Source organism: Nymphalis io, chromosome 16 (assembly GCF_905147045.1).
Source record: "Nymphalis io chromosome 16, ilAglIoxx1.1, whole genome shotgun sequence".
NCBI classification, from domain to species: domain Eukaryota; kingdom Metazoa; phylum Arthropoda; class Insecta; order Lepidoptera; family Nymphalidae; genus Nymphalis; species Nymphalis io.
In genome coordinates, this window is record NC_065903.1 from 2300736 (window position 1) to 2315624 (window position 14889).

Sequence of the window (14889 nt, forward strand, 5' to 3'; positions counted from 1 at the left end):
CGTTGACAGTTGAATGAACTTTACAAATATTATCTGTGGAAAGGATTGTTGTGAGTCAGTCTGTCCATCGGCGTTTTACATTTTCTTGGGAATTCCGCCGTTTAGTGCTTTTGAAGATTATTGCAAAGTATGAAAAATGGCTATAAATTTAGAAAAACATAAACAAGACCTCATTGCTGCGTGGAAAGATGTTTTGGATGAGAAAACAGAGACGAATTGGTAAGAACAATCTAACATTTGCCGACCTACTTGTTAGTGAAATTAAATAAACATCCCATAATAAATTTTACGGATGTAATGTTATTACGTGGCATAATTAATAATTATCTATCATACAATATTTATACAACAGCTAACTTTCTACTTACTACCAATACATTTGTTCTTATTGGTCACGCGTATCTCATGCCTTGTGAGATATCGAGTTATCTTTAGTTGTTTATTTTATGAATATTAAATATTATTATTAATAGAGATTTCAATAATAATTAAAAAATGTATATATTTGTTATCACATAACAAATTGTATACAATTTTTCATAATAGACATGGATTATTTTTAATTTATTTAATAGACAATTTTAAATATACATGTTTATTAATTAGCATGATACAGAAAAAAATTATAAAGTATCATAAAAATGGGCAAGATGCTATAAATAAAGCAAACTGATAAAATATATTAATTATTTGATATTATATATAACTTTAAATAATTATATATTTGTTATAAAATTATTTTAATATTACTGATATCTTTATGAAATACTCAAATTTTAAAAATATATTAATTGTATCAGAAGATTTTCTTAATATAATTGTTTGCTACTATGTTAAGAATTACAAAATATATTATTATATATATTCTTTATTTAAATATCGGAATGAAGATTATAATTTGTTTTTGTAATATGTTGTTTTAAATATTTCTAAAACAAATAAAATGATGTCACCTCTATGAGCTATTTTAAATTCAGTAGAGTTTTTTTTTAACCCCAATAATACCAATTTTATTATTATGTAAGAAGTTTCATCGAAACTGTACATACATATAAAGTTACATATTTTAATGTAAATGTTATTTATTTTATGAAAAGCTTGTTTCCTTCATGGTTTCTTATTCATGTCAAAATGTTTATTCAATATGGTAACATTATACCTAATGATTGTTACAAATCTATGGTTTTATTCATATATGTCATGCGCTGAAATTCCTCTATATTCATCGGTATCATAATCGGGTCTGCAATAATGCACTCAAACTCAAACAAACTTAACACAATGTCCGCAAATTGACACCGTCTTAAATTTTTGACCTCTGATGGATCATAATGAAAAAATGATTATAATTATTTAATTTTTGAATGACTTGATGTTTTATTTGAAATGGTCCAGCATTTGCTGTGACAAAGATGGCTTTATGTTTAGTACATATGGATGTAGTAGCCATAATATGAAAGCCGATTCCAGCCACAAGATGAGTAAAGACCACAATTTTGACTTTGAATGGGTCTAAATCCTAAATAATCTTTGATATACATTATAGATTCCCGACAACATGGAGAATTGAATCTGCAAAGTTCCAATTGGAACTTTGGAAATAAAATTAAAGTGATTATAAGTAGTTAGGTGGAATAGTGTTGAATTATTGTCAATAAGCTGATTAATATAGTAGAGCTATTAGAAAATCACATGGAACATGTGAATCTGAGCTTTTTTTTTAATTCTGATTTTATATTATGTACAAATTATGGCGCCGTGGAGTACCGGCTTAGAATAGTACTCCCCCAATCTCATCCCGTGGGTGTCGTAAGAGGCGACTGAGGGACGGGGAAAAGGGGGGATGGGCAGCAGCGTCCCCCCTCCCATAAACATCTTACCCCCTACTGCGCTCGCCAACACGCCTGCCCAGCGCGGCGAGTATGGGCAAACCCCTCCCTTAATGGCAGATGCGCCCAAAAAAAGGCCCCCAGTTACCGGCAAGCCCGCTAGGCCCGACCAAGGTAGCGGTCGCGGTATCGGCAGGGCAGGGGGTGCTAAGAATCACCGGTTCACGGCAGGCTACCGTATAAAACGACTGAAAATGGCAACGTATAATGGACGCTCGATGAGGCTGGACCATCACCTCGCCGAATTAGAAGTAGAGTTAAGTCATATAAACTGGCATATACTGGGGTTATCTGAAGTCCGAAGACAGGGGGAGGACACGATAACTCTAGAGTCCGGTAACTTACTCTACTTCCGCGAAGGTGATAACCTCTCCCAGGGTGGTGTCGGTTTTCTAGTCAAAAAGGATCTCATTAGCAGCATTGTGGAAATCAGTAGTGTGTCGAACCGGGTAGCGTACCTTGTCCTAAAACTTTCCGACAGGTACTCCCTGAAGGTTGTACAGGTATATGCGCCAACTTCGACATACTCTGATGATGTGGTCGAAGCGATGTACGAGGACATCGCAAAGGCCCTCAACGACACCTCGAGGGCCCACTACAATGTTGTTATGGGAGACTTTAATGCTAAAGTGGGAGTACAAGATAGCGGTGAATCGAAAGTCGGACCTTACGGCTTGGGCTGCAGAAATCACAGGGGGCAAATGCTGGTAAACTTTCTCGAAGCGCAGGGGCTTTTTTTGATGAATTCTCTTTCAAAAAAAGCCTCAGAGGAGGTGGACCTGGCGAAGCCCTGATAACGTGACAAGGAACGAGATAGACTTTATCATTTCGAATAAAAGGCACATATTTAGAGATGTTTCAGTGATCAACAAGTTTAATACCGGAAGTGATCACCGCTTGGTTCGAGGCACTCTAAATATCAACTTAAAAGCCGAAAGATCGAGAATGATGAGGTCTACTCTCCGACCTACCATGCTCCAAGCTGCTCAAGGCTCCGAAAAGTTCCAAATGGAACTTCAAAATCAATTCACCGCGTTGGAAACCATAAGCAGCATTGATGAGAGAACCGACACGCTGGTCAAAATACTGCAAAACACATCCCGCAAGTGTTTTCCGCCACAGAGAAGAGACAACGCACCAAAACTCTCTGCTGAGACACTCGAGCTCATGAGAAAACGACGAGAACTACCATCGTTTTTGTCAGATAAGGCCTTAAACCGAACAATAAAAACGCTGACGCGACGCGATCTCCGACGCTCCAATACCCGTGCCATCAAGGCTGCGATTGAGCAAAATCGGGGATCGAAAGTGTTCGCTCGCAAGTTTGGGAGGCCGCGTCTGACAAAACTTAAAACTGAAAATGGTGGGGTCGTTACCTCTAGGCCTGAGATTATCGGAGAAGTAGAGAGGTTTTATGGGCAGTTGTTCTCTTCAAGATCGGATAAACCCGTGGGAATCAGTATTGATGACCAGCGCGCCCCTCTTATGCGCCATTACTCCGAGGAGCTCCCGGTCGTTGACCAAGGAGAGATTAGGGAGGCTCTAGAACAGCTTAAAAACAACAAAGCTCCGGGAGATGACGGAATCACAACAGAGTTGCTTAAGGCAGGCGGGACTCCGGTCCTGAAAGAGCTAGCAAGCCTCTTTAATTCCGTCATCCAACATGGCAAGACCCCGGAAACGTGGAGCGGGAGTGAGGTGGTACTGTTTTTCAAGAAAGGTGATAAAACCCTCTTGAAAAACTACAGACCAATCTCCCTCCTGAGTCACGTGTATAAGCTGTTCTCAAGAGTCGTCACGAACCGTCTCGCCAGACGACTTGACGAGTTCCAGCCCCCAGAGCAAGCCGGCTTTCGATCAGGCTACAGCACCGTGGACCACATCCATACTGTTCGGCAGATTGTGCAGAAGACCGAAGAGTACAATCAGCCGCTGTGTATGGCATTTGTGGACTACGAGAAAGCCTTCGACTCCATCGAAACCTGGGCAGTGCTCGACTCATTGCAGAGATGTCATATCGATTGGAGATATATCGAGGTACTGAGATGTCTGTACAACGCCGCTACAATGACTGTCCACATCCAGGACTGTAAGACGAAGGCGATCCAACTGCGCAGAGGGGTGAGACAGGGGGATGTAATATCCCCGAAACTGTTCACCAACGCGTTGGAAGACGTTTTCAAAACGCTGGATTGGACTAGGTATGGAGTCAATGTAAACGGCGAGTACATCTCACACCTTCGATTTGCCGACGATATCGTCATCATAGCAGAGTCGCTGGAACAACTCACCGAAATGCTGCGTAGCCTAGGCGAGTCTTCCCGGTGTGTCGGTCTCGGTATGAACTTGGACAAGACCAAGGTCATGTTCAATAGGCATGTCGTGCCGGGACCGATATACGTCGAGGGGAAACCTCTCGAAGTTGTTAGTGAATATACCTACCTAGGACAGATAATACAAGTCGGTAGGAACAACTTCGAGAAGGAAGCCGATCGAAGAATTCGCTTGGGATGGGCAGCATTTGGCAACCTTCGTCAAGTCCTCAAGTCGTCTATACCGCAATGTTTGAAGACGAAAGTCTTCAACCAATGCGTCTTACCTGCCATGACATACGGTGCCGAAACGTGGACACTAACTGCGGGACTAGTCCACAAATTCAAAGTCGCTCAGCGTGCTATGGAGCGAGCTATGCTCGGAGTATCTTTGAAGGATAAGATCAGAAATGAGATTATCCGGAAAAGAACCGGAGTCACCGACATAGCTTGCAAAATTAGCAGGCTGAAGTGGCAGTGGGCTGGTCACGTATGTCGTAGGACCGATGGCCGTTGGAGCAGACGAGTCCTAGAGTGGAGACCGCGAATCGGCAAGCGCAGCGTAGGGCGCCCTCCAGCCAGGTGGACCGACGACCTTAAGAAGGTGGCGGGCACCAACTGGATGCGGAAGGCGGAGGACAGGGAGCTTTGGCGCACCTTGGGAGAGGCCTATGTTCAGCAGTGGACAACGATTGGCTGTTGATTTTTTTTATTTTGATTATGTACAAAGAAGTAAACACATACTACAAGCTTTTTTTATCTTTATTCATTCTTGGAATGAATAGGCTGTATCTTAATCCATGATGACATATACTGTCTAAGCATTTGTCATCATTAATTGATTTTTAATGTTAATATTTTTTTATTTCAGGGCATTATTTGGCTATGATGGAATGTCAAATGATCTTAAATTTGTCAGCAAAGGTGACGGAGGCCTTACAGAACTCATCGATGACTTTAACAGTGGGAAAATACAATATGCATTTTTAAAAGTCGACCTTCCCGACGGCACTATATCTAAATATGTTCTTATCAACTGGCAGGCAAGTAGATAAGATAAGAATTCTAAGATGTTTTTGTATAACTTAATATGTCATGTTCTACACCACAAGTACTGCATATAATTGATAAATATTATTTAGTAAAGGCATGTAAATTCCATACTCCTGGGCAAAAGTCATGAGGAGAATTCCCTCATACTGTTCTGATTCTGGTCAGTGATACATGAAGGTTTCCTTACGATGTTTTCTTACCCCATCATGTAAGAATTAAATTATAAAGACTAATTAAGCATATGAATATAATTTTATAGTATAAAAATATATTTATATACACTAAAGTAGTAAATAAGGATTAATAATTATAATTAGGCATATAATAAAGTAATATAAGGGTCGAGATAAAATTTTATTTATTTAAAGAAAGAATAAAGTTTAACATCTATCTCGAGTTATTTTTACATTGGATAATCATTTCACAGGGGGAAGGTGCACCTACAGTCCGTAAAGGTACATGCGCGAATCACATCAAACATATAGCTCAGTTCTTTACTGGTTTCCATATGACAATGCACGCAAGGACCGAGGATGATCTAGAAGAAAGAATCATTTTAGAGAAGGTGGCCAAAGCTGGATCGGCGTTTAATTTCAAGTCCAGCAGACATGAGGAACTACCACCGAGCGGGCCTGTGGGCACGGCCTACCATAAAGTTAATCCAGGTGAGACGAAAATCTTTTATTTTTATTTTTATAGAATAGGAAAGCGGATGAGCATATGGGCCACCTGATGGTAAGTGGTCACCAGCGCCCTAGACATTGGCATTGTAAAAAAATGTTAACCATCGCTTACATCACCAATGCGCTACCAACCTTGGGAACTAAGATGTTATGTCCCTTGTGCCTGTAGTTACATTGGCTCACTCACCCTTCAAACCGCAACACAACAGTACCAAGTACTGCTGTTTTGCGGTAGAATATCTGATGAATGGGTGGTACCTACCCAGACGAGCTTGCACAAAGCTATACCACCAGTAATCCATCTATGTACATACTGTATTGGCGGGAAGGTTAAAGATAAAAAACCTTAGGTTTAAATATTCCATGCAATTTATTTATAATTACTATTACATTTTACTTATTTTATTCCAAAGTTACGATAAAAACTTCGCTGATTTCAAAACGCTGTTTTTTAGCGCCATTAGATTGTTTTAGATCTCGACCAATGACGTGACGTCATTTCAAGGTCAAAGTTGTTTATTTATTATAACTCCTGCCATTGGAATCGGTTATGATGAAAATGTCCAGACCGATTTCGGCCACTGCGGCCAAACTCAAGAGAGATTAGCCAACTGCACAAGATATATTATAGTGCACAAGTGTGTACGCAAACACAGGTGCACTCTCTATTCTCTGAGTCCCATCCCGATGGAACGACAGTTCCGGTACGACCGGGAAGTCAATCGCAGAACGAACGGTTTTATGTACTTTCAGTTTGTTCCAAAATGTTAAGAAAAACCCAATAGCTTTTTTTGGCCTGTCCTGGAGTTTAAACCCAAGAATTCGGAGTCTGTAGCCCTATATCTAGCCGTAAAATAATAATACCGAGGCAGTCGGTATTATTATTTTAAAAGCAAAATTGTCTGTCTGTTAAGCTTTTACGGCTAAATCACTGAAGCAATTTTAATTAAATTGGAATTAAACTCAAGGAAGGAAATAGGCTACTTTCCTATACTTATCGCCTGAAAGACCCCTCCTCACCGTCTGCCACGTGGGCGAAACCGCGAGCGAAAACTAGTAATCTAATAAATAAAAAAAAAGACAAAGAAACAATGCTTTTGAATGTCCAACTGCTGTCACAACACTCTTGCCTCGAAAACGTCTCGTATCTGAGATTTTTCCACAAAACTATTCCACGTTCACTTAAACAGCGGATATATTTGTATATACTTCTACAATTGCATGCAAACAACTATTCTCACAATATTTTCTTTACCTTCGAAGACGAGATTATAAACAAAATACCGCGGCTACGCACGTGCGTGAGGGAGACGGAGGCAAGTAGTACCCTCTGTCATTTTCTGTACCTCTGAGAAAATGTATGTAAAATTTCATGTTGTTGAGTAGAGCAGTTGACATGTAACAAATAAAGTCACTTCCGTTTCCGATCGCACGTAGTGAGCACACAACTATTCAATATTACCGATAAAAGAATTTAAAAATATATTTTTAATCGTATAATAAACATCACTTCACCATATTGGTATTCATAATAAACATTATTAATAAACAATGAAAAGAAAATATAAACAAAATTATTTTATATAAAAAAACAATAGGAAAATATGAATGTGTCGTTATATCGCCGTACAGAAATAAACCTATTTCAAAGTAAAATATGATTAGTTAACAATATCGATTCCTATTGTTTACCATTCCCGGAATAACAATGCTATGACCACACAAATGTTGATGCATTGTGTGCTAATCGAGAACATATAACATTTCTCCAATCCATCAACATTTGTGGCCGAGACACGGTTGACTGTGGCTTCACCGACATATCACACACATTGAAATGACAAACGTGTTGTCATCTCAACGTTACGAGGTTATACTGTCGAGGAAAGTGGCTGAGGAAATTAAAAAGAGAAAAAAAAGTCTGCGTCGAGGTAGGCTTATGTGATAATTATTCTATTGTTGACAATTAAAATGTAAGGTTAATGTACCTTCAGTTATAAATTTATATGGATTTTTATGTTTTTAATAATTACATGTTTTTTCACGATTTGTCAAGATGTTAGTGCGTCTTTAATGCGTTAATTATGATTATTTATGTGTCTTAAATATACAAACTTGTATCGTACAATACCTGGTGGTTGGGCTTTGTGCAGACCCGTCTGGGTAGGTACCACCTACTCATCAGATATTCTACCGCTAAGCAGATTTACTTAGTATTGTTGCGTTCCGGTTTGAAAGGTGAGTGAGCCAGTGTAACTATAGGCACAAGGGACATAACATCTCAGTTATTATTTCTTACCTCGCCAATGTCTATGGGCGGTGATGGCTACTTACCATCAGGTGGCCCATTTGCTCGTCCGCCTACTTACATAATAAAAAATTAAAACAAATCTTTCGGGAGACATATTTCATTCCCCTACCAATATTCATATATATTTCACTCAATATATATATTAGGTCCTTACATATAAAATTGGCGTTTTGTACGGGAGGAATATAGTCATTTTTTTTGTAAAATATATTTAAATAATCAAAGTATGCACCGTTGTTATCTATGCACTTTTGCCATCTCATAGGTAGTTCATTGATCCCTTTACTAAAAAGACCATAGTTGCGAGAATCAATAAACTCCTTGAAGGCGGTTTGGAATGCCGCATCGGAATTGAATTTTTTTCCTTGTAAGAAGTTGTCCAAATTCCGGAAAAATGGTAATCTCTTGGAACAAGGTCCGGGGAGTAGGGTGGACGTCGTAGACATTCCAATTGTAGCTCATCTAACTTAGTGGTTGTTTGTTGTGCAGTTGTTTAGCAGCTAGTTCTTCCTTTATGGCTTGCAGTTGCTGATAATAGATATCTGCCGTAATCGTCTGGCCAGATTTTAGAAAGCTGTAGTGAACGACACCGGCGCTAGTCCACCAATCACTCACAAGTAACTTTTTTTGAGTCAAATTTCGTTTAGGGCAGGATTTGGCTGTGTCTCCAGAGTTCAGCCATTGCAACGAGCGCTTCCGATTATCGTACAGTATCCACTTTTCATCACAAGTAATGATTCGATTTAAAATCCCTTAATTATTGTGTCGGTTGAGCAAAGTAACACAGCAGTCGACGCGTGTTTGCAAGTTCGATTCATTCAATTCATGAAGTACCCATCGTTCAAATTTTTTTAATTTCCCGTTTTGCTTCAAGTGAATAAATACAGTTTTATCACTTACCCCTAAGCCTGCAGCTATCTCTGAAGTGTTTTGTGATGGATACGCTTCCACAATAGCCTTTAATTCTTCATTTTCCACTTTGGTCTCCGGCCGTCCACGGGGTTGGTTCTGAAGGTCGAAATTTCCAGAACGAAAACGTTGAAACCAAAAACGTACCGTGCTTTCCTTTGGCGACACCAGCGCCGTACACATCATTAATCCTTCGAGCTGTTTCTGCAGCACTGGTGCCACGGTAGAACTCGTACTCGTAAATATACCGATATTTCATGTTTTCCATTGTGCGGTAATAAGCGACGCCAAAGAAAAAAATAATAAGGAAAAAACAAATAAATGGCTGTTTTCAAAACTCAAATGTACCAGCTAAATTAATTTATAAACTTGAATTTGGAATTCTTAACCAAAGAGGAGATATTTCAGATCAAAGTGGTCAGTACGACAAAACGCTAATTTCATATGTAAGGACCTAATATTTAGATATCGGCCTAATATTTATATGTCGTCTTATATATCTAAGTCTCATTAAGATTTTTTTTAAATATAAAGTTTAATACAAGTTTTCGGTCGTGTGACGGTGAGGGGGGAAGTTTGGTACCCTATATCTTGTTCTTCACCCCTGACAAAGTTTATGCAAAATTTCATAACGATTGGTTGAAAAACAAACACTATCGCATTAATAATAATATTAGTAAATTTTTACGAAGAAATAATAAAATATTTAAAAATATGTTTTATAAAATTCTTATTCCATGTCTTTCATTACAGTTCAAGAAATAAATTCCAAAGAAAGGGACCAATTCTGGTTAAAAGAAGAACAAGAGGAGAAGAAACGAGTTGAAGCTGAAAGAAAGAGAAGGGAAGAGGTCGGTATCAATACATTAATATTATTATCATTTAATTGCTGTGCCGACGAATACAGTAAACAACGTGTCATTAAAAACGTATGTCCACCTGTTATATGTCGAACAGCTTCAGCCAAACATGATTTTAAAGCAGTTTATTTGTATAGAAAAATAAATAAAATAAAAAATATACACCCCTTGTGTTATCGTGAAGCTAAAGTAATTATTAAAAATTGGCTACTAGGACTAGATTATGAACAAACTGAACTGTAACTGCTATAATATTTTGTGAAACAAATTACAAATATACACACACACCCATACACACATGAAAACACACACATACCTACACACTCCACTCTAGTATACAGTAAGAAATAATTATTTATCATTTATTTACATAGAACGATATGTCACTAAAATATGAGAGAGGACACTGATTTCTGTAATACAGGTCTTTGAGCCTAGCTCAGAAATCAGGGACTTCATTATGCTCTGTAACTTTGTATGTCAATAAAGATTATATATTTATTATTTACTGTTGACCTTTGTGCAGGCTCTGTGTGTGTGTGTGTGCTGTACCGCAAAAATAATACTTTTTATTGTTCTGCCTTTAATGAAAATTTTATAAATATTAATCAATAAATAAATATCGATGAGCTCTGTTATGTAAAAAGTCCATACTGTTCTTAATTTATAATTATATAACATCGATATAGTATAAATGTAATAGTTATATTAAATATTTTTACAGGAAAAGAAGAAATCTGAAGAAGACGTCAAAAGAAGGGACGCGTTGGAGGCGGCTAAGAGAGCGACCGCTGAACAACAAAAGTAATTTGAAATTATTTGTAATATTAAGCTCAATGTAAGCTAAGGTTAATCGATTCGTATATCTTTCCCGAACTTGCCGAGTTTGCTGCCACTCGGTAGATAACCTCGGCCAGGGGCCGTGGTGCCAAGTGTTAACGTGTGGGTGCGGCAGGGCGGGCGGGGGCGCGCTGAGCGCGAGCGAGGCGCTGCGGCGCCAGCGCTCGGCCGAGGCGCGCCAGCTCATCGGCGCCTCCACCGCCGCCGCGCGGAAGCTGTTCCAGCAGAACCTCGCGCAGGGGCAGATCACCGCCAGGTCAGGGGGCACCGAACTTTTTCTGAACTTAAGTCATTTACGATACGTTTGTTATAATTCTGTTATGTATTTTGATTTAATTATTTGTGAAGACTTAATTGGTATATGATGTTTTCTTAATGTGATAAATATTTTTGTACATGTTATAACGTTGTCTTCCTTGATTAAATAAATAAAGTAATATCGATATTTATGTTACATTTACTACACTGAAAAATAATTAAGTTCTTTTAGGTTATTGATGTTTATATTCTCGTATAAATAGATTTCGGTGTAACTTTTGACATGCCTGCCCTTATTGCCTCTTTTTACACTTTTGTAGATCCAATTCGATACCAGAGAAACCGGTGCGCAGTTCGGTTATAGCGCAACGAATAAACACGTTCTCGCAAAACACATCCCAGCCAGCTTCGCCGAGTCATCCCAAATCGCCCCCGGCATCCGTGACCACTAATCCCGTAGTTCCTACGTCGATACCCATCGCGGCTGCCAACAACGCAGTCCCGATGACCGAAGAAGAAACGATCCAGGCTCTCCTCGCGGAGGAGCCCCAGGATCAACTTAAAACGAGCCCGCTTAAAAATATAGACAAAATAAAAATGAGCCTCGAGAGCCCGTCCCAGATACAATACGAGCCAATCATTGATCCCGCGGATCTGAGCCCGAGTACGGAGAACGAGGCCGGTTCGTTCAGCGCTATCGGCTACTCGGAGTACCAAGAGAACTGCAAGGATACCGGTCTGAAGCAGAGCGAGCCGATGATTAAACAGAATATTCTAGAAAACGACATGTTCGACGCGTCGTATTCGAGTTCCAATGAGAACGATGACGACGATAGCGATAATAAGTTTAGTACGATAAAGCGGTCGCCGTACAGCAAGAACGCGGACGAGAGGGAGCTCAGTCGACAGAATACGGTCATCGAGAATGTCAACTACAAGAAGGAGAACGGAACTACAACGCTAGACGGTGAGATGAATATTCGATAAGCTTGCTTGTCATTTTTTATCTGTTATTAACAATAATTGAGAGAATCCTGTTTCTGAGATATATTTTGTTTTTTAAAATATAATATAATTAAGATAAAAATTAAAGGAATTTGTATTATTTAAATAAAACTCTTTCAATCATATATAATATGAAAATTTTCACGATCAGTAATATGAGAATTTTTATTCACATAATGTTTTGTCTTAATCTTAAATGTTGTCATTCGTTAAATTTGTTTAAAATGTTGTAATTTTGTAATCTTTTAATCGAATTCTATCGTGTATTTTTTTTGTGCAACTCAAATGTTTTACAAACTAGAGATTTGTCGATTTGTTGGCGGGCGTTAATAACTGCATCACAGTTTTACACTATAGCAGTTATTATCGTTCAAATTTTGTTTCTGATCTAATATGATGGTTTTTTAATAAAAAAATTATAATAATAAAGTTGTTTTTCAAAAAAAAAAAAAATTTCATATAAAAACAGTATAATATTTAAAGCTGGATAAATTTCTAAAACAAGAATTTTCATTTTCAGATGTCTCTCCAGAGGGCATGGAGGAAGAGAGCACCATATATGAGGATTTGGATGACGACCCCGGACTCACCGCGCGTGCCCTCTACGACTATCAAGCAGGTAACACAGATTATATAAATATAGTTCTAATCAATATTTTTTAACTGTTCTACATGTGACAAGCAGCCTGCACTGCAGCAAAATATTGGAATAAGCTTCAACCCCTTATCCAGCTGTGGGTTATTTCATTTTATATTTATATTATCTGCCCATCCAGACTTCGTATGAGTGATATAAGGATTTAGAATAATAATATTATTATTTTTTAAATGAATCGATCCCAATGTTACCTACCCGGCATGAACCATTCATGGACCCACTCAAGCACACATAAAATTTCATCAGATAGGTCTAATGGTTTGGCAGGATTTCAGTGTCATACACACTTACAACGTGATTTGAACAATTTGCTACGATATAATAATGTTTCCAGCGGACGAATCCGAGATAACGTTCGACCCGGGTGACATCATCACCCACATCGAGCAGATCGACGCGGGCTGGTGGCAGGGGCTCGGCCCGCACGGGGTGTTCGGCCTGTTCCCCGCCAACTACGTTGAGCTGCTGCCCTGCCATCCGCGCTAACAGAGCCGCGTCCACACTTCAATCGAGATCCTTTCACCTCGACACCGACAATTAATGAACAGAGGCTACGTGCATCCGCCTGAGGGGGTAACATTAGATATTCTACCGTCAAATACTCTATATTCTTGTTTTTATATTTGAGTGAGTATCGCCAGTCACCTAGGATATATTATTTTTGATTCCGATGTTCGTCACCAGGTGGCCAATTTGTTCAACTCACTTATAAAAATAAATTAAAATGGTAGACGCGAGGCGCGCATTTTAATCACAGGATCAAAGTCGAAAGGTTTTTGATTGAAAATCTGTTCAGACGATTGAAATAGCTTATTTAATGGCAGTTATTAGATCGCAGATTTGATTCGTTTAGTTCAATAGTTGATCGAGTAAAATCGATTCATTAAATTCCGCTGTTAATATATAAGATAAAATCGAACAAATAAAGATCACATACATTTTTTTTTGTCACGTGAAACGACAAAAATGTGACTGGTTTTTCGTTATTATTAATTAAACAATAAGGAGTTTTTTTTATCGATTATTATGTTACGAATGTTTGAAAGATATTCGGCCTAAGGACAGACCGTCTTCGTCGAAATTGTATTGCTTTATGCTTACATTAGCTACGAACAATCATTTTATAATAGACGTTTTTATTTAATTATAATAATTGATCTCTTTTGGATTATCGTTCGTTTATTGTCCTATGCTTATTATTGCATTTATAAACTTACTATATTAATGTTAGTCATTCTTATATGCATTTTTTTATTAATTTATACATTTAAGTATTAATTAATGTTTATACTGATTGTTTTTGAGTCTTCTTCATGTTAGAGAAAAAAATTTTGTAACATGCTTTATTAAAATATAAATATTATAAAAACTATAAGCTTAATTTTATCAAAGGTACTGTTTCTTATTTTAATGAGTTTTTCTTATATAAAATTATTGAATGACAATTTTATTTAATCATTTAAAAGTATTATTTATTCAACTAAATTTAGAATAGAATCCTACAAAACTCAATTTTGATTTATATGTGTTTTATTTTGAAAAAAAAAATAATAATATTGTTTTTGGTCAAAAATATTTCTCTAATTTGTGGCTACTTCTTGTAAGTTTACAAACTATAAGTTTAAATATAGTTTTGATTAATTTTATTTATCATATTTACTGCCGTTAATAGTTATTAATTGAATATTAGATTAATATGTTGAATTATAAAAAAAGCTTGTCTTTAATCTCAGCTTTAGTCAAATTAATAGTTAATTCCAGTAATCATATAAATTCATTGCCTATTCAATCATTTATCAAAATTATCTTTCGTTAAATTTATACATAAAATGATTTTATTGAAAATATATTATTAACTTATTGTTCATACTTATACATATTTAGGCAACTAACTTATTACCCTCGAAATTGTGTCTTAGTAGTGCCAAAGTCATTTTTACCCAATTTTGTACAATTTTGTATGAAAATGTATTTAATCGTATAATATAATTGGCGATATTAATCCCTGTTATTGTCATTAGGGTAGTATTTTGTAAGTTTTTATATGGTTCAGTCACAAAATATAGAAATGAAATTCACATTAATTTCAAGATATGATTGAAATTTATTTG

At 37.3% G+C, this 14889-nt stretch overlaps 1 protein-coding gene across 1 annotated transcript; it reads left to right on the plus strand.

The window, feature by feature from the left end:
• Positions 1-53: 53 nt before the first annotated feature.
• Positions 54-14259, plus strand: LOC126774466 (drebrin-like protein B). Its single transcript, XM_050496019.1, has 9 exons — positions 54-219; positions 5073-5244; positions 5682-5919; positions 9911-10008; positions 10742-10821; positions 10973-11113; positions 11436-12082; positions 12641-12739; positions 13113-14259. The coding sequence occupies exons 1-9, from the start codon at positions 137-139 to the stop codon at positions 13262-13264; spliced, it is 1710 nt and encodes a 569-aa protein (XP_050351976.1). The 5' UTR covers positions 54-136; the 3' UTR covers positions 13265-14259.
• The last annotated feature ends 630 nt before the right edge of the window (positions 14260-14889 follow it).

Bases quoted from the DNA above. Each gene is read 5' to 3' on its own strand.
- LOC126774466 (XM_050496019.1), top strand. From the start codon at position 137: ATGGCTATAAATTTAGAAAAACATAAACAAGACCTCATTGCTGCGTGG. The intron at 220-5,072 runs GTAAGAACAATC...TTTTTATTTCAG, and splicing joins GAGAAAACAGAGACGAATTG to GGCATTATTTGGCTATGATG. The intron at 11,114-11,435 runs GTCAGGGGGCAC...ACACTTTTGTAG, and splicing joins CAGGGGCAGATCACCGCCAG to ATCCAATTCGATACCAGAGA.